Source organism: Mustela lutreola, chromosome 11 (genome assembly GCF_030435805.1).
Source record: "Mustela lutreola isolate mMusLut2 chromosome 11, mMusLut2.pri, whole genome shotgun sequence".
NCBI classification, from domain to species: Eukaryota; Metazoa; Chordata; class Mammalia; order Carnivora; family Mustelidae; genus Mustela; species Mustela lutreola.
This window is the reverse complement of record NC_081300.1, coordinates 44,960,733-44,981,262: the sequence shown is the minus strand read 5'-3', so window position 1 is coordinate 44,981,262 and position 20,530 is coordinate 44,960,733. Positions and strand designations below refer to the sequence as shown.

At 39.1% G+C, this 20,530-nt stretch overlaps 1 protein-coding gene and 1 pseudogene across 1 annotated transcript in view; one reads left to right on the top strand and one right to left on the bottom strand.

Moving 5' to 3' along the window:
• Positions 1 to 1,293: 1,293 nt before the first annotated feature.
• PSMA8 (proteasome 20S subunit alpha 8) overlaps positions 1,294 to 20,530 on the top strand; it is a 41,817-nt gene continuing 22,580 nt past the window's right edge. Inside the window, exons 1-2 of the mRNA XM_059139594.1 lie at positions 1,294 to 1,495; positions 12,438 to 12,564. Of these exons, the coding sequence (XP_058995577.1) occupies positions 1,394 to 1,495; positions 12,438 to 12,564 (229 nt within the window). The 5' untranslated portion in view covers positions 1,294 to 1,393. The remainder of the gene's footprint in view (positions 1,496 to 12,437; positions 12,565 to 20,530) is intronic.
• Positions 14,728 to 19,136, bottom strand: LOC131811745 (protein FAM178B-like; annotated as a pseudogene).

Here is a 20,530-nt window from a genome sequence, read left to right as displayed (position 1 = left end):
AAAAAAAAAAGGTCTGTTTCACTACTCACCTAGGCATTACAATACCTCAAGGGTATTTGCAATCTTTGGCTTACCTCTGAGTGTGTCCTCTCTCTTCCGAATCTTGACACCACAACTCCTCATTCCCTGTTAGCTATTTGGACTCAGAATATATATTTTTTAAAAAAATTTTTTGTCCAATATTTTTAGTTGTTCTCAGTAGGAGATCTGGATCAAACCATCAAGACTGCCATTGCAGGAAGTCTCTGGGCATTAAACTGTGACATTGTACTGTTTTAATAAAGTATAAAGATAAACTATGCTTACTGTAAAAATTATAAAATACAAATATAAAGTTTAATACAGTAACTTCTCTCTCCTTACCATGTCTCCTCCTTCTCTTTCCAATCCTTGGACTCCTGCAAAGAAAACCACTCGTGTCAACTTGATGTATGCCCTCTCACTCTTTTCTCTATAGATTTAAAGAAATATGTTTGCAGATACATTTAAAAAACATTTAAGTGGGCTCATCCTACATTTTTATTCTCCCTAATTTCTCTCTTACAGAATAAACGTTTTAGTTAGCTCAATGATTAATAACAAGAGTCAACATTTTTCAGGTGCTTATCTGTGATAAATAATGCTTTCATAGGTTATTTGATTTGCTTTTTACAACAACCTTGTGAAGTCAGTATTTTTATCCTCCTTTTATAGGTCAGGAAAGTAGGTTTTAGGGAAATGAAATATACCTACCCAAAGCCACACGGTTAAGTTGGGCTTTTTAAAAAATGTATTTGATTAAATTAGTATCATCTTAATTCCTGTCATTAGCAGAAAATAAAAATTTTCTCTTTCACAAGGCAGAAAATGAAAAAAACACAAACACCATTTAGAAAATTACTTATTTCCTTGACTTAAAACGATGTAAGATATGTGAGAGAGCGAAATGAAAATTTGCAATTTGGAGCTAAAGTGAAGAGGTTGAAATTTAACTTACCACTGGTGCTCTGACGGCTTGCGAAAACCGAAATATCTTCGAATTTCTCTCCGTGAAGCCCTAGCCTTGAGTGTCATTTTTAAAACCGGAGTGATTGGACACCATCCCAAGGGCAACACTGTAGTGGGAGGACTGGGAAGTGTGCACTAAGCACTAATGGTAGCAGAGGAACGCTGCCATCTCACAAGCACAGCCATGCCCAGGCAGGCGGAACAAAGACTTTTCAGTGGCACCGAGGGGGGTGGACGCCAGGGCTGCCAGAGGGCATCTCGCGGTAAGAGCACGAGCACTTCCGGGAGGCATCGCGAGGCTCTGGGCAAGCACTTCCGGGTGGCACGTGGCAGCCGGCGAGACTCTTCACGCGCTTCTCCAGAGCTAGCGTCGTTGGCGCCGCAGGAATTGGCGTCGGCCTGTGCCATGGCATCTCGGTATGACCGGGCAATCACTGTCTTCTCCCCAGATGGACACCTTTTCCAAGTGGAATATGCCCAGGAAGCAGTGAAGAAAGGATCCACCGCGGTGAGCGATCAGCTTCTCCACCCTTGCTCCCGGCCGTGCCTTCCTCACCCCGCTGCCCCAACCCAAGGCCCTGATGGAGGGGGGTCAGAAAAGGAGAGTCTGCCGCTTGTGAGAATCGATTCCTAATTTTTATCGAGAGAGAGGCCCTTTCTGAAATTAGAAATACGCCAATTCTGAAAAATGGGTAGATTTCGTAGGTGTGCAGCTGCTTTCGAAAAACTATAGCTACAGACACAGAACTAGGGTGTGAGTGGAAGCCTTGATTTTAGAAGAGACAGTAATGCTGTGTCTGACAATAAGGGAAGAAAAAACTTCATCCGCTTGGTCACCGCCTTTCTGGATGCATATGATCGGCTTCCTCGGGAATCCACAGATGCTTGGAAAAGTAACAGTTCCTTCACGTGGGTACTGTTGTTTAATGGTGATTACATTAAAAATAGGACATGCCTGCCTCCTGAAATAGGGACAAATCAATGTAAAATTGAATCTGTTGGCGAAGAAATGGTCAAAAACGCTAAGCCGGTTATCACACATTTCCTCCTGTTGAAAGTAATTGTCCTAAGATTTTCCACCACATATTTGGCAGCCTTTTAGAGGCTCTAAGCCCCAAGAATCTGTGTTCTTTTGCCACATTTCTTTTTCTTTGTTGTTCAAATAATGCTGGAATTCTTTGAGAGATTGTACCCTATTTTACATTTAAGTATCCATATTTCTGAAAACTTAAATATTCAAGGTAGCAGTAATACTCCTGACAAGTTTTAATTACATTTAATAATCATGGTGATTTAGGGGCGCCTGAGTGGCTCAGTGGGTTAAGCCTCTGCCTTCAGCTCAGGTAATGATCTCTGGGTCTTGGGATGGAGTCCCACATTGGGCTCTCTGCTCCTCGGGGAGCCTGCTTCCCCACCCCCATTGTGATCTCTGTCTGTCAAATAAATAAATAAAATCTTTTTTTAAAAATCACGATGACTTATAAAAATTAAAAAGGACAAAATTGCCATAGTGACCAAGGATCTATTACCCCAGATCTTCTAAATCCTAACTTATGAATTCAGAAGGATACAATTTTTTTTTTTTAGGTTTTATTTATTTGTCAGAGAGAGAGAGAGAGAGCGCACGAGCACACAAGCAGAGGGAGCAGCAGCCAGAGGGAGAGCAGCCTCTCCACTGAGCAGGGAGCCAGATGCAGGGACCTGATCCCAGGACCTGGAGATCATGACCTGAGCAGAAGGCAGATGCTTAACTGACAGAGCCACCCAGGCATCCCTGAAAGATACAAATTTTTTAAATCTCTCGAAATGAGAATACACCGTGCATTTCTGAGTCTAGCAGTGTCTCTATTTTCCTCACTTTCCATACCAACTTAATTATGGAAGGAAATAATTTGCTTTTATTATATAAATCTATCAAATGTAAAGTGGTAAAAAAAAATAACACTAGAGGGCGCCTAGGTGGCTCAGTGGATTAAGCCGCTGCCTTTGGCTCAGGTCATGATCTCAGGGTCTTGGGATCAAGTCCCGCATCGGGCTCTCTGCTCAGCAGGGAGCCTGCTTCCCTCTCTCTCTCTCTCTCTGCCTGCCTCTCTGTCTACTTGTGATTTCTCTCTGTCAAATAAATAAATAAAATCTTTAAAAAAAAAATAACACTAGAAAGAATCTTATCATTTTTAAACTATTTTTCTATTTAATTGGGCCCTCTAGTTTTGCTTCTGTTTTATAAGTAATTTTTTTAGAATTGTAAATTTAAGAAAATCCTGATGTAGCTTAAACCAAAAGGGTACCATTTTGATAAAAACAAAAAGTTATATAATCCCCAGCAAGGCATGAAGCATATGGTTAGAAGATAATGCCCAAGTTTTAGAGCCTAAAATAAAGAAAGTAATGGGAGAAGACTGGGGTATAATAAGAAGCCACACTGGCTCATTTAAAATGTTTTAAGAATGCTATAGAACTGATTGATAGTTCCTTTGTAATGAGCTGTAAAAGGGTATGGATATAAAAATACCTATAGTGGGCATTTTTAAAGATACATTGGAAGGATGAGACAGTTTTTGTCTCAGGTTTCTGAAATTATAATTTGCATCTTTGTATGGAGTTGTTCATTGTGTTTCCTTGAGGGTGCTATGACCTTTTATGTGGGGTAAAGTTTATAATGGCACTTGTTTATTAAAATATGTTACAAAATATTCTGCCTATAAGCAACATTTGTTATGACGAATTGCAAATAACCAGTTTTGACTAGTGTGTGGATGCAATATTATTTAGTAATACAAGAAGTTATAAGTAACAATAAATTACTTATAGTAATACAAGAAGTATACAATTAGAGGCTTGGGTTCTACTTCCTTCTTGGTGATTATCTTATAGCACGAAGTGAGGCAAGAGGCCTCTTTACTTTTTGCTTTAGTTCCCTTTTCTGTAAATGAAAAATATGTTTTAATAACATTTGGAGAGGTAATACTTTTCTTCTTAGGAAAAAAAAACAATGAATCCTTTACAGTTTTCCCATGAAAAAGATAAGATTTATTACCATTACTCATTCTGTCCTTTCCCTGACCCCAAACTGTTACTGCCTCCCTCTTTACTGCTTTTTCAAATCTTAGCTTCACGTTCTGGCCATCACTGTCTTCCATAATCCTTATCCACCTTCTTTAATTAAGGGGCAGCTTCATGGTTTTACTCACATATGTTTGTCGGTAGAGGAGAAAACACCTTTATTTATGCCACACTCCCTCTTCTGTATCCTCCAAGAAGCTCTGTACATTTCTTCTCCTTGATGAAGCTTTCTGGATCTGCTCCAGCCATTGTGACCCTTATTCTTTTTCTGAACTTAAAATCTGTACCACATAGCATTTTAGAATATCTACTATTTGGTTTCATATTCACTTTAATTTCAAGTATACTTAATGGTCTTCTCACAGCAACTAGATAATAAGATCTTTAAGAATCTAGGTAGCATAGGAATGCCTGGGTGGCTTAGTTAAGTGTCTGCCTTCAGCTGGGGTCTGGGATTGAGTATCCTGTTGGGCTCTTTACTCAGCGGGGAGGCTGCTACTCCCTCTAACTGCAGCTCCCCCTGCTTGTGCTGCCTCTCTCTCTCAAACACACTTTCTCTCTCACTGACAAATAAATAAATCCTTAAAAAAAAAAAAAAGTCCTAAAAATCAGGTAGCATAATTCCACTTGTATTTTTATCACACGATATACTACAGTGGAGGGGCAAGGTAAGAAGTAAACATTTAAGTAATATTTAAGTAATATTTCTTTTGTACCAAGTATTTTAGTATGTTATGTAATGTTAAGGATAGTATTTAATCCCCAGCTAGAAAGTGATGGAGCCCATCTTCACACTTAATTTTTTCTAGTTCCAAAGCCTCTGCTCTTTGCATTGTATCATGCAATTTAATATTTGTCTAATAATTAGCTATCATATCTTGAATGTGGAAGCCAGGTATATATCACACAAGCAATTAATTTCTTTAAGCTGTAGTTTCTTTAATAGTAAAATAGGTACCAAAATAACACCTGCTTTGTAGGGTTGATGAAAGAATTAAATGAGGTAATAATATGTGTTAAACATCTTTCACGGTGTCTGGTTCACAGTAGATATTTAACAAAAGATAGCTCTTATTATTTACTATCCCTTCATTTTACTTTTCCCTTCACTTTTGTCTGTGATTTTTCCAGTGCATTCATTTATTATTTCAGGATGTTTTTGTTGAACACTGATGTATGCCAAACATACTGCTGGGTCCTAGGGTTTCAGAATAAATAAGACTCACTCCCTATCCTCAGAGAGCTTAATATCTGAAAGGCACATTAGATGATTAAGTAAATAGTCTCAGCAAGGCCTAAATGAGTATTATGATGGGGAGAGAATGGGGCAGTATATGGAACTCGAGGTGTTAGGAAGATTCTCCTGAGGAAGTAATATTTAAATAGACACCTGAAAGGTTGAAAGTGGGAAAAAGGAAGAGTATATGTTAGACAAAGGAAATAGCATGTGAAGACCAATCAGCAAAAGACAACTATATTCTATGAATTGGAAGGCATTCCAGATTACTGAAGCAGTGTAAAACCAGGAAGAGATAAAGCTAGAAAGAGGGGCTAGATCATAGAATGACTTTAAGGAAATAAGAATATCTGTTGTCATTCTCTAGATTTTTACCGATTTATCCTTCTAGTAACAGACTGCATTTGACTAACCACAGAGGTACTTGTGACCCAGGTAGAATAATGCATAGTTTCTGTCCTCCTGGACACAATGATGACCATGTGACTGAAATCTAGCCAGTGTAAGTCCATCCTTAGGACTTTTTAAACTAGGGATAGTGGTAGCTTTTTTCCTCTGGGACAGCTGTTGGGATGTGTGTCCAAGATTGCCAGTGGCCATTTTTTTTTTTTTTTTTTTCCGTAACAGAGAAAGCTTCTCTTTATTAAGAGAGCAAAAGGCCAATATGCAAAGAGTAGATATTACAGTCCCTAGATCTTTCTGTTCAGGTCCAGCTCTGTGCTGTCTCAGTTTGCTTAGTGAGAAATGCTCCTTATTAGTACAAGCTTTTAAGTAGAGGAATGGCACATTCAGATTTTCTTTTTTTCATATTTTTATTTTTCAAGATTTCTCAGACTCCAATGTGGTCAGTGGATTAGATAATATCAAGACTGGAAGTCGGGAAACCACGTAGGAGTCTTTGAAGCAATCCAGATGAAACATAATACTTATTACTATGGTTGGGACAGAAAGGAGAATAAGGCAGATTCCAGAGAAACTTAAATGGTATAGTTGAAACAATTTGCTTATTTAGATGGTATTGGGGCAGGGGGTGGGGAGAGGAGAGTAGGAAGGAATCAAAGATAGTACCTCTGCTTCTGGATTTAGCCTCTTAGTAAATGGCCCTGCCGCTTTTTTAGAGCATATGAAGCTCTAAGTTTGGCTGAAGGATTGAGGTTCAGACTTGTTGAGGTTGAGATGCTGTGGAAACTATAGTAGGTAGCCTCTAAAATGACCTCCAATGATCCCCACTTTCTGGTGCTCATGCCTTTGTGTAGTCCTCTCCCCCTTGCATGTGGGCTGAATCTAGTTACTGGTTTCTAGGAATCCAGATAGGCAAAAGTGATGGGATGTCACTTCAGAGGTTAAGTTACAAAGAGATGGTGACTTATGTCTTGCTCATCCTCTTTGATTCTGACTTGCTTATTCTTATGGAACATAGCGGCCATTTTTAGTTGCACCATGGAGGGTAGCAAGGAACTGAGCAAGGAACTGAGTCCCAGCAATGAGTGAGGAACTGAATCTAACAACCATGCAGGTGAGCTTGGAAATGGATCCTCCCTCATGAGCCTTGAGATGAGTGTAGCCCTGGAGGGCAATTTGATTGCAGGCCTGAGAGAGACCCTAAGCTAGAGGATAAAATGCCCATACTTCTGACCCACAGAGACTATGAGGCATGAGTATACATAAATATACATGTTTGGAACTCAAGAGATTGATATGGACTAGAGATAGTAATTTTGAAGTGCATCATTTGTCTCCCCTTCTTAAAATATATGTTGAAGGTGAAGTGAATAAGTATTCTTGAGTACTCTTCTTCTCTTGAAAAGATGAAATGTAGACCATAGACTAATGGACTGTGTAGAGCATAACCTACAACCTTGAGGGACCATTACCTGTGTGTGGTCTACCTTGACTAAACTCTGGGAGGAGTAGGGGTAGAAACCATGTTGCCATCAGCTGAAGGATGATGACAGTATTGGGGTTTGAAGAGATTCAGAGAGGGATGGTATTGAAGTGAAGTAGTCTTTAATAATTTGTTTAAGATAAGGGAGACTTTAGCATGTGTTTAAATTGTTGGTGAGAAAAGGCCAGTAGAGAAATTCAAGGTTTGTTTGTTTTGTGTTTATTTTATTTATTTTTAACTTTTTATTATGGAATATTTTGAACACACAAAGATATAAAGGGAATACCGTATTGAACCTCTGTATACCCATTACCCAGCTTTTTACCATATGCTCTAAATTACCAACATTTTACCAATCTGTTATATCTTTCCCCAACTTTTCCCTCTTTCCTGCAGAATAATTTTAATTGATTTTTTTATTGAGATAATTGTAGATTCACATGCAGTTGTAAGAAATAATACATAGAGATTTGAGGGCACCTGGCTGGCTCAGTTGGTAGAGCATGCAGCTTTTGGTCTTAGGATCATGAGTTTGAGCCTCATGTTGGGTGTAGAGATTACTTAAATATATAAACTTAAGGGAAAAAAAAAAGAATACATAGGACTTCTTGTGTACTTTATCCATTTTCTGCCAATTCTAAAAACACTTTGCCTCGATCCCAAAATTTTTCTCTTGTAATTTTTCCTAAAAGTTTATAGTTTTGCATTTTACATTTAAATTTATTATCTATTTTGAGTTAATTTTTGTTTATAGTGTGAGATATAGATTAAAATTCATTCTTCAGTGGAGTATTTTTTTTAAGATTTTATTTATTTGACAGTGAGATAGAAAGAGCACAAGCAGGTAGAGTGGCAGGCAGAGGGGGAGGGAGAAGCTGGCTCCTCACTGAACAAGGAGCCCGATGCAGGGCTTGATGCAGACCTCGATCCCAGGACCCTAGGATTATGACCTGGGCTGAAGGCAGATGCCCAACTGACTGAGACACCCAGGTGTACCTTAAGTGGAGTATTTCAAAACAAATCCCAGATAACAAGATATTTCATCGTTTCAATAAAGTTGTCTCTTAAGACCGTTATCATTCCTGATGAAATTAACAAAAACTCCTTTATATTTTGTAATAGTCTACATTCCGATTTTCCTCATTGCTCACAAAAAGTCGTTCTGTAATTGTGGTGAGTCTGAATCTAAAGTCCGTGTACTGTGCTTAACTCTTAGGTATCTGTTTCATTCTTGAACAGCATCTCTTTTTTCATGGCTTTGACTTCTTGAAGAGACTATGTTAATTGTTCAGTGGAACGTGCCACTTTCTAGATTCCTCTGATTGTTTCCTTGCCCTCAGAGATACTACTATTTGGAGAGACAAGTATAATAATAATAATTTTTTAAAATTTAAAACATTATTTGGGGCGCCTGGGTGGCTCAGTGGGTTAAGCCGCTGCCTTCGGCTCAGGTCATGATCTCGGGGTCCTGGGATCGAGTCCCGCATCGGGCTCTCTGCTCAGCAGGGAGCCTGCTTCCTTCTCTCTCTCTCTCTGCCTGCCTCTCAGTGTACTTGTAATTTCTCTCTGTCAAATAAATAAATAAAATCTTTAAAAAAAAAAAAAAAAAAAAAAAAAAAAAAAAAAAAAAAAAAAAAAAAAAATTTAAAACAAATTTTTTAATAAAATAAATAAACAATTGTAAATGTGCTGACTGAAAGAACAGAATTGGTTGTTATTTAAAGAATAACATAGAAGGACTCCTTGAGGTGAAATTGGAATTGAGACTTGAAATAGGAAGAGAAGCATTCCAGGCAGAGGGAATATTACATGTGAAAGTTCAGAAGAGGGAAACAGAATTGTGCTTGGAAAAAGTCTTCAAAGAAGGTAATGTGGCTGGAGTTTAGTGAATAACAAGGACATACCATTGGAGAAGTAGGCAGGAGCTAGATCATGCCCAACTTTATAGCCACAACTAAAGAGTTTAAAAAGATTTTCTAATTGCAGAGGAGTGCTGTGGGAGAATATTTAATGTAGAGTAATCTGGCCCTACTGATGTTTTTAAATCCTCACCCTGGCAGCCTTGTAAAGACTGATTAGCAATAAAGGATGGGGATGGGAGAATGGAAAGGGGGGAACAAAGGTAGAAAGTGGGAAACCTATTAGGCTATGCAGTCATGTATAGTCCAGGCAAGAAATGATGGTTCCTTGTATTAGAGTGTTGATGGGGAGCTGGATAACTTTTGTAGGTAAAATGGACAAAAACAAGGTAATTGATTGGAAATGGATGGTATGAGAGGAGGGGCTATAAAGGATAACCCAGTTTTTGGCTTGAACAGTGGAATGGATGGTGACTCATTTTCTCAGATGATTTCTTCCTGCCAGTTTTATAGAGATCATCAGTAGGCCTGAGCAGTGGAAATGTAATCAATACAAAAGGACTCACAGTGACTCCTAACCCCCTGGCTGAAACCAGGCAGGCCCATCAAGCAACTCATCTCAAAATATCCATAGGCCATACCTAATCAAAGGGCTACTTACAACCAGGCACAGTTACCAAAAAAGGGAAAATCCCATACATCCCCATATCTCCTCACGTTCCTTCTTTCTTTATTTATTTTTTGTTCTTATATTTGAGAGAGAGAGAGAAAGAAATCTTGAGCAGAGGGGAGGGCCAGAGGGAGAGAATCTCCAGTAGACTCTGTGCTGACCATGGAGACTGACACAGGGCTCAGACCCACCTCCCTGAGATCATAGCCTGAGCTGAAATCAAGAATTAGATGCTTAAGGGCACCTGAGTGGCTCAGTGGGTTAAGCCTCTGCCTTCAGCTCAGGTCATGATCTCAGTGTCCTGGGATCGGGTTCCGCATCAGGCTCTCTGCTTGGCAGGGAGCCTGCTTCCTCCTCCTTTCACTCTCTGCCTGCTTCTCTGCCTACTTGTGATCTCTCTCTGTCAAATAAATAAATAAATAAAATCTTTAAAAAAAAAAAAAAAAAAAGAATTCGATGCTTAACCGACTGAGCCACCCAGGCATGTTTTTCTGTATTCATAAATTGTATTTGTAATCATCTTGTTTAGAATTTTGGTATCAGCTTTCCTTTTTTTGTTTTGTTTTGTTTTTTGACATGAGATTTCCTAAGTGAAAAATCATTAATACTTTTCTTTATTTAGAAAATGTTTTATTTGCCAGATTTTAAAATTGTTATATAACTTTCCAAAACAGAGTTAGGAACATTTCCATTTTCATCTGTACCATGGAATAATTTTTTTTTTAAGATTTTTTAAAGATATATTTATTTATTTGTCAGAGAGTAAGGGGAGCACACAAGCAGGGGGTGGGAAGCAGCCCGAGGGAAAAACAGGCTCCCCACTGAGACAAGAGCCCTTAGTGGGACTCAATCCCAAGTTGAACTGACTGAGCCACCTAGGCATCCCATGCATGGAATAATGTAAATAACATAGGAGTTACCCATAACAGAAGATCAGGAAAAATTCATCCGTGAACTTCCTAGGCATGAGACTTGTTTTTGAAATTATTCCATGTTTGTTAGAGAGACTGTGTTTTCTATTTTTTTCTTGAGTCTACGTGGGCAGTTTTTAATTTTTCTAATTTGTCATCCTTTTCACTCACGTTTTCACATTGATTAATTTAGGGTTATAATTTTTAAGTTCCTGGTTTTTCACAGTTGTATATAATTTTTTACACTTTGCCCCTTTTGGCTGGATTAACTGAGACATCTCTTCATTATTACTTAAACTGTCTCTTGGCATCACTTATCAATTTTATTGTTTTTTCCATAATCATTAATTTCTGCTTTTTCCTTATTTCACCTTGTAAGCTTAGTTTAAATACTTTTGTTCCTTTTTGAGCTTCTTGAATTAATTCATACTTAATTTTTATTTCATTTTATAAAATGAAATTATGAATTTTCTTGTGAGAATAATCTTACCCACATACAAAAGGCTTTGATATTAGGATTTTTATTATAAACATTTTCTAGGGCTCCCGGGTGGCTCAACTGGTTTAGAGTCTGCCTTCAGCTCAGGTTATGATCCCTGGGTCCTGGGACACAGCCCCACCTCAGGCTCCTTGCTCAGTGGGGAGTCTGCTTCTCCCTCTCCCTCTGTTCCTCCCCCGTGTTTGTGCTCTCTCTCTCTCTAAAATAAATAAAAAAACTTTAATAAACAAACAAACATTTTCTAGATACTCTGTGTTGGAAGTTTTAATTCATAATCCCTGTAGGTTATAAAGTTCAACATGAGTCTCTTAGATGAAAGTGGGAATGTTGAGGGAGAGTTGTTGATTTTAGAGAGGGTGATTAGGGAAAGGCCTATCAGGTTAATTGACAGACTGCAGTGAAATGAGGGAACGGTAAGAGCAAAAGCCTTGATAAGTTGTCTTAAATTTTATTTAATTGGAAGATGTAATCTCAGGTCTAGTTCTGTATTTAACCTATTCTGTATTTCCACTTCAATGATACTAATTCAGAGCCCACCTGTTTGCATAATTAGTACTAATATCACACTTGGCTACGAGGCAATCATAAACACAAATACCTGTATCAGAATATTTAGATTACCAGTGTAATACGGAATTTAACTTCTCGTCTATTACTCTTGAACCCCTGAGAATATGGGCATGTTTCCACAGAAGTCCCAGTTTGAGAACTAGTATCCTTATACATTATTCTTTAGACATTTTCCTACTTCATTCCCAAGGGAAGGGATAGAGGGAGGAACAATAGTTATTCGTCTTGTTGTATTCATGTTTGATTAGAGTTTTTATTGATCAGTAACTGTAGTGAAGGCATTTGGTCTTTCCCTTGGCTGCATATAGCCCCTGAGCATTGTCCCTCCAGATTGTGAGATACATGGGAGAGCTTTCAGAAATTTATCTACTTAATTTTCCATACTATTTATGCTATCAGTACTCATATTGCCCATTCTCTAAGCAATCCATATGGATTACCAGCATTTTCTTTCATTTTGGTTAAAATTGTTCTGTATCTATCTTCAGGTATATTGCTTGAGTTTAGGACATTCATGTGGTTTCAGCATTGGTGGTATATTCTTCCAATTTCCACCTATTTTTCCTCTTTGGTTTGTGTTTGGAGAATGGACTTCTAGTAATCCTGCACCTATGCAGCGGTTTTCTTAGAAGTCTACTTTTCTCAGTTTTACTGAATGGTTAAGGAAAAGTCTTTTCCTCTAAGTCATGTGTTGGGATAACTTCATTTTAATGTTAAAACTGACAATTAATTATGTTTTTTTTAATTGTTTGACAGGTTGGAATCCGAGGTACTGATATAGTTGTGCTTGGAGTAGAAAAAAAATCTGTTGCCAAGCTTCAAGATGAAAGAACTGTAAGGAAAATTTGTGCCCTTGATGACCATGTTTGCATGGCCTTTGCAGGTACTTATAGAACTATAGTAATAATACAGAGTATCATAGTGTAGTAGGGTAACACAGTTGGCCCCTCCTTCAGTCATCCTGCTATACTTATGCAACACATGGAGATATGCTCCATTTATTTATTTATTTATTTATTTTAAGAATCTATTTATTTGACAGAGAGAGATCACAAGTAGGCAGAGAGGCAGGCAGAGAGAGAGCAGGGGAAGCAGTCTCCCCACTGAGTAGAGAGCCCGATGTGGGGCTCGATCCCAGGACCCTGAGATCATGACTTGAGCCGAAGGCAGAGGCCCAACCCACTAACCCACCCAGGTGCCCCCATTTCTTAACACAAACAGTATATCATATCTTTTCTGGAAGATCACATCTATATAAACATGGATTTTGATAATTAGTTTTGATAAAGCAGTAATGTTAAAAGATATATACAGTACCTTAATTATAACTTCAGGTAGCTGTGTTTTCTTTTTAAACTCTTTAATTTGAAACAATTACAGGTACTCAGAAAGTCATTTTATTTTTTATTTTTTATTTTTTTTAAAGATTTTTTTTTTTTTTTAAGATTTTATTTATTTATTTGACAGAGAGAAATCACAAATAGATGGAGAGGCAGGCAGAGAGAGAGAGGGAAGCAGGCTCTCCGCTGAGCAGAGAGCCTGATGCGGGACTCGATCCCAGGACTCTGAGATCATGACCTGAGCCGAAGGCAGCGGCTTAACCCACTGAACCACCCAGGCGCCCAGAAAGTCATTTTAAAAAAGGGGGTGGGGGGCGCCTGGGTGGCACATTGGGTTGAGCATCCGACTCTTGGTTTCAGCTCGGGTCATGGTCTCTGGATCGTGGGATCAAGCCCTTGATCGTGGGATCAAGCAGTGCGGAGCCTGCTTAAGATTCTGTCTCCCTCTACCTACCCCTCCTGCTTGTGCACTCGCTCTCTCTCACTAGCTCTCTCTTTCTGAAATAATCTTTCAAAACAGAACAAAACACAGGGAAGTATCCTTTATACTGCGTTTCCCCCAATGGTAACATCTTCAAAAACCAGTAAAATGACATTGTTACAAGCCACAGAGTTTATTCAGATTTAAACAGTTTTATATGCACTTATTTGCATGTGTACATGTGTGTGTAGTTTTATTAGACTTATCACATGTGTAAGTTCATTTAACCATCACCACAATCAAGATACACAACTCTTGCATTAACCCAAGACTACCTCATGCTATTCCTCCTCGTCTCTAACCTCTGGTAGCCACTAATCCATTCTCTTCTCCATCTCTATAATTTTGTCATTTTGAGAATGTTTAGTGAATAGAATCCTGTGATACATATATAACCTTTTCATCTTAGCTTTTCTTGTTCAACATAATTCCCTTGCCATTCATCCAAGTTGTTGCATATATTAATAATCACTTGCTTTTTATTGCTGAGTAGTGTTCCATGATATGGATGTACCACACTTTTGTTAACAACTCACTGGTTGAAGGACATGGATTATTTCTAGTTTTGCCCATTAAAAATAGAGTTGGTGTGAACATTTGTGTGCAGGTTTTTGTGTGAACATAGGTTTTCCCTTTTTTGCAATAAATGCTGAAGAGTACAGTTGCTGGGTCATATGATCATATGATAATGCATGCTTAGTTTTATAAAAAGCTGGCAAATTGTTTTCCAGAGTGCCTGAACTATTTGCATTCCTACTAGCAATGTATAAATGATTCATTTTCTCTACTCCTCAACAACCTTTGGTGGTGTTACTGTTTTTAATTTTAGACATTCTTGTAAGTGTATAGTGCAATCTCATTGTGGGTTTAATTTGCATTTGACTCATGGGTAATGATGTGGAATAGATTTTCATGTGCTTATTTGCTTTTGTATTTTAACAAACAAGGCATGTTTCTTGTGTGTGCGTGCACATGCATTCATTCCTTTTTTTCCCCCTGAAAAAAGACTTCACTGTACATAAAGAAAGCTAACATTAGCGACAGAGAAAGGAAGAAGGGTGGGGAGCCCAGGCAGCCCAGGGAAACAAGGGAGTATGGAGACAAAGCCCTTATGGCAAAGGAGACACCTGGGAGAGAAGGAGAGCTGAGGGTGGGCCAGGCAGGGAGAGGCCCCATTCTTGCCTGGTGTGGGTCCAGGGCAATGTCAAGGCAGGCTCTTGCTTCATCACACTGGTCCTCTTCTGGCCTCTGTTCTATGCTCCCTTCTGTTCCCTGAGCCCTTTTCGCTTCCCACCAGAGCCAAGAGCCTGAGGCGAGCCCCACCTTGCAACTTTAGTCTTTCCAGGGCCTCCTTTAGTCTTTCTACTGTTTCACAGGGCTTGGGGCTGGCACTGGGCCAGCAGCTCCTGCCAGCAGATATAGGTGTGGGCAACATGGCCTGGGGGCTCTCCTGGATATGGGTGCTAATATGGAGGCCCAATTGCATGCATAGCAAGCTGCAGTTCTCCCCACTGGTCTGGGATGGGGAGTCTTGGCAGCTGACCACCACCCTAGGCAGTATCAGAAGCTGTGGCACAGGTGATCTAGCTCAGCACTGGCCTTTGGCTCTTGCTTCTGGTAAGGTGGCAAGGTCTCAGAGCCCAGGTACTACCAGAGGGATTATGGCCTCATGAGGCTTAGGATCTGGCTGAGCAAAGACAGCTGGGCCTTCTCTTGCCAGACAGGGAATGTCTCTTGCTAGTCCAGGATCTGGGCAAAGACCACAAGGCTAAGCTGGCTTCAAAGCTGTCTGCTCCAGAAGGTTACATCCAGGAAGAACTTCATGAGTGCCAGCAGTTGTAATGGTGAGCTGACACCTTGCTCAGGGTACAGCACAGCTGCTGGAGCTTCCCTGGCCACTCCTGGATGTTCTTGAAGAGCAGGAGCAGAAACTGCTGGAGATTAGTCTTGTGTGGCAGGCAGAGCCGCCGCCCCCTGCCTCCCACACCAGCTCAGGACAGAAGCTCAGTTTGGCCCAAGAGGTCCCCATCAGTGGAGGCCCCTGTCTATGCAAGGGTACTCAGTGTCAGGAACTTAATAGAGATAGCTCAGGCTAATGTCTCAGCCAGTCTCCAGGGGGCTGTTCTGCTGCTCACTCCAGCTCAGGCTAGTGTCATTTTTAAACACTCTTCCACCATGCTGACAGGGCCCCTGCAGTCCCAGAGCAGGATTGTGGCCTCCCAGTCTGTGAAATCCCTCCATGACCTCTTGCAGTGAGGGCCACAACCAGTGCTTATCTCCATCAAACTGATGGAAGAACCTATCCATACTAAGATCCCATAGGAAGCCAAAGGCTCCTGAACAAGTTTCTGGAGGCCACATCAGCCGCTGGAAGAGCCACTGGAGCAGAGGCATCAGGCAGTCAAGGGTGCACAGGTAGAGGTTGGTCATGAGGCCACTGTGCGGGAAGGACAGCTGCTGGGCCACAGGGCATCTGAAGAACAGCCCCTTCAAGGAGCTATGTGGCTTCAGGTGTGAACAATCCAGGATACAATGCAGGAGGTGACACCTAGGTAAAAGCACTGTCTCACTGGGATGTACTGATAGGATAAGGCTTTCAGGTAACAGTAGGCTATCAGTAGTTAAGTTTTTGAGGAGTCAAAAGTTATATGCAGACTTCAGTTGGGGGAAAGGATTGGCATCCCAACCCTTGTGTTGTTTAAGGATCAATATTCTCCTAAAAAACCCATGCGTCAAAGAAGATATCAAAAGAGAGGCACCTGGATGGCTCAGTTGATTAAGCATCTGCCTTTGGTTCAGGTCATGATCCCAGAATCCTGGGGTTCCCTGCTCAAAAAAAAGCCTGCTTCTCCTTCTCCCTCTGCTGCTCCCACTTCTTGTGCTCTCTCTCCCTCTGTCAAATAAATAAATAAAACCTAAAAACAAAGACAGGAGAGAAATTAGAAAATATCTTGAGCCATGAAAATGAAAACATATCAGACTTATGGAATGCAGCAAAAGCAGTGCTAAGAGGAAAATTTGAAGCCATAGCTGCTTAATTTTTTAAAAAGAAGAAAATTTTCAATTAACTAGCCTAACATACCCTAAGAACTAAAAAAAGAAGACCAAACTAAACCTAAGGCTAGCACAAGGAAGGAAATAATAAAGATTAGAGATACAGAAAACAGGAGAACAAAAAACATAAATCAGTAAGACCAATAGTTTTGTTCTTTGAAAAGATCACCAGTATTGGCAAACCAGTTGGCAAACCAGTTGTTGCCTATGAACAAAAGAAGACTCAACTAAAAGCAGAAATGAAAAAGGAGACATTATACTAATGATTTTACAGAAATAAAAAGGATCATCAGAGGGTACTATGAACAGTCATAAACCAACAAATGAGAAGAAATTGACACATTTCTTGGAACATACAAATTACCTGGTTACTCAAGAAGAAGTGTGTGTGTGTGTGTGTGTGTGTGTGTGTATCTCAACAGATGTATAATATAATAAGTAAAGAGTGAATCAGTAATCAAAAACCTCCCAATAAAAAAACTCCATGACTCTCTGGTGAATTCTACCAAACACTGAAAGAAGAATTAATACCAACTCTCAAAGTCTTCAGTAAATTGAAGAAGGAATGCTTCCAAACTCATTCTATGAGGCCAGCATTACCATGATACCAAAACCAAAGACACTACAAGAAAAGAAAACTACAGACCAATATCCCTTGTAAATATTGATGTAAAAATCCTCACAAAAATACTAGCAAACCAAATACAGCATATTAAAGGAGTTATATACCATGACCAAGTGGGTTTATTTCTGGAGTACAAAGATAATTCAACACATGAAAATCAAAATGAAGGACAAAAGTACATGATCATCTCAATTGATTCAGAAAAAGAATTTAACAACATTCAATATCCTTTCATGATGAAAACACTCAATAAACTAGGAATAGAAGGAAAAGATCTCCATATAATAAAAATCATTTATGAAAAACTCAAAAAGAACATCGTAGTTACAAAAGACTCAAAGCTTTTCATCTAAGATCAAGAATTAGCCAAGGATGCCTACTTTTGCCATTTCTATTTAACTTAATAGTGAAAGTCCTACCCTGAGCAATTAGGCAGGAAAAAAAAAGGCATCCAAATTGGAAGGGAAGAAATAAAACCAGCTCTGTTTACAGATGACATGATCTTGCATATAGAGAACTCTATAAAGAGTCCACAATAAAGGGGCAACTGGGTGGCTCAATCATTAGGTGTTTGGGTTCAGCTCAGATCATGATCCCAGAGTCCTGGGATCAAGCCCCACATTGAGCTCCCTCTCTCACTCCCCCGATTGTGTTCCCTCTCTCACTGTGTCTTTCTTTGTCAAATAAATAAATAAAATCGTATTAAAAAAAAAAAAAGTTCCATACAAAAAAAACCTGTTAAGAGGTAATAATTAAATTGAACAAAGTTGGAGCAAATAGTATCAACACAAAAAATTCAGTTGTGTTTCTGTACACTGATGGTGAACTATCTAAAAAGGAAATTGAGAGGGGCACCTGGGTGGCTCAGTGGGTTGAGCCGCTGCCCTCAGCTCAGGTCACGATCTCAGGGTCCTGGGATCGAGCCCCACATCAGACTCTCTGCTTGGCGGGGAGCCTGCTTCCCCATCTCTCTCTGCCTACCTCTCTGCCTACTTGTAATCTTTCTCTCTGTCAAATAAATGAATAAAATCTTAAAAAAAAATAAAAAGGAAATTAAGAGAAATAATTCTACTTAAAGTAGCATCAAAAAGAATAAAACACTTAGGAATAAATGTAACCAAGGAGACAAAAGACGTACACTGAAAACTATAAAACGTTCCTGAAAGAAATCGAAGAAGACACAAATAAATGTAAATGCCCCATTTATTTAAAATCTCAAAATACGTTTTTTTTTAAAGATTTTATTTATTTATTTGACAGACAGAGATCACAAGTAGGCAGAGAGGCAGACAGAGAGAAAGGGGGAAAGCAGGCTCCCTGCTGAGCAGAGAGCCCGATGTGGGGCTCGATCCCAGGACCCCGGGACCATGACCTGAGCCGAAGGCAGAGGCTTTAACCCACTGAGCCACCCAGGCGCCCCTCAAAATACGTTTTAGGTTAAGTTCCACGCATAAGAATTTTAGTCACATCATGTGCCCTACACTTCCTATTTAGTTCCTTATGCAGCTCAGTCAGTTAAGCATCCAACTCTTGGCTTCAGCTGGGTCTGTAGAGTGGTAGAAAAATATTTGCAAAACTGTATCTGATAAGGGATTAATAACCAGAATATATAAAGAATGTGTGGAACACAACAGCAAAGAAGCAGACACCTGAATTCGAAAATGAGCAAAGAATTTAAATAGATATTTCTCCAGAGATAGATACAAATGGCCAATAAATCAAATACTCGATGTCACTAATCATTAAAGAAATGCAATCAAAACCCCAATGAATTACCACTTCACATCCATTAGGATGGCTATTACCAAGAAAACAAAATAAGGATTAACAAGACTGTGGAGAATTCCAAATTTTGTGGACTGTGGGTGAGAATGTAAAATAGTATAGTCACTATTGAAAACAATATGGTGGTTTCTTAAAAAATTAGATATAGAATTACCATGTGATCCAACCATTCCACTTCTGCATATATATCTGAAAGACCTGAAAGCAGGGACTCCAAAAGGTATTTGTATACCCATAATTGTAGCTTATAGGTAAAGATGGAACCACAATAGGTAAAAGATGGAAACAACACATGTATCCATCAGTGGATGAATGGGTAAACATAATATGCTATATACGTACAATGGAATACAGTTAAGCCCTAATGAAGGAAATTCTGACACATGCTATGATATGGATGAACCTTGAAGACATTATGGTAAGTGAAATAAGCAGTCATAATGGGATAATTACTTTATGGTTCCATTTATATGAGAATACCTGGACTAGTCAAACTCATAGACACAGGAAGTAGAATGGTGGTTGCCAGAGGGAGAGGGAGAATGGAAAGTTATTTCATGAGCTCATAGTTTCAGTTTGGGAAAATAAAGTCCCAGAGATGGATGATGATGATTTTCCAACAGTATTCTTAGTTCCACTGTACTCTTTTTAAACTTAGAAATGGTTAAAATGATAAATTTTATGTTATGTACACTTTACTACAATAAAAGAAAAAAAAATTTTTTTAAGATTTTATTTATTTGACAGACAGAGATCACACGCAGGCAGAGAGAGAGAGGAGGAAACAGGCTCCCTGCTAAGCAGAGAGCCCTATGCGGGGCTCGATCCCAGAACCCTGGGATCAAGACCTGAGCCGAAGGCAGAGGCTTAACCCACTGAGCCACCCAGGCTCCCCAAGAAAAAAATTTGTAAAGAAATCATCTTAGTATAAATGATGTGAATGCTTTAACTTCTGGTATACCTACTTTTTTGACTTAATATAAAATTTTAATATGAGTATGACTTTTTAACAGAAAATAAGCATTTACTAATATTCTTCCCCATATGTTAATTGGTTTTTGTAATTGGAAAATGCCTAAATGTCTAATACTGGTGAACTAGCATAATCAAACATGGTATAGGCTCTAGAACCATACCAACCCGGTTCTAAGCCAGACTTCCTTGCCCACTACACCTGTGACTGTGGGCAAGGTACTTAACTGTTCCTTGCCCTCACTTTAATCTTAACATGAAGCTAATGATAGTGTTATCATTATTGATTTATTACAATAATTAAATGAGTTAATACATACGAAGCATTTTTAACAATGTCTGGCATGTATTATTAATATTACTACTACAATTACTACTACTACCATGTTATCATTCTTACTATTTAGGAGCAGTTTAAAAAGATCATAGTCCACAACTAAATGGTCAACTAATCTCCAGCAAAGCAGGAAAGAATATCCTCTTTCTTTGAAAGAGACTTTGTTGAAAGTCTCTTCAACAAATGGTATTGGGAAAACTGGACAGGGTCATGCAGAAGAATAAAAATGGAACCACCTTCTTACACCATACACAA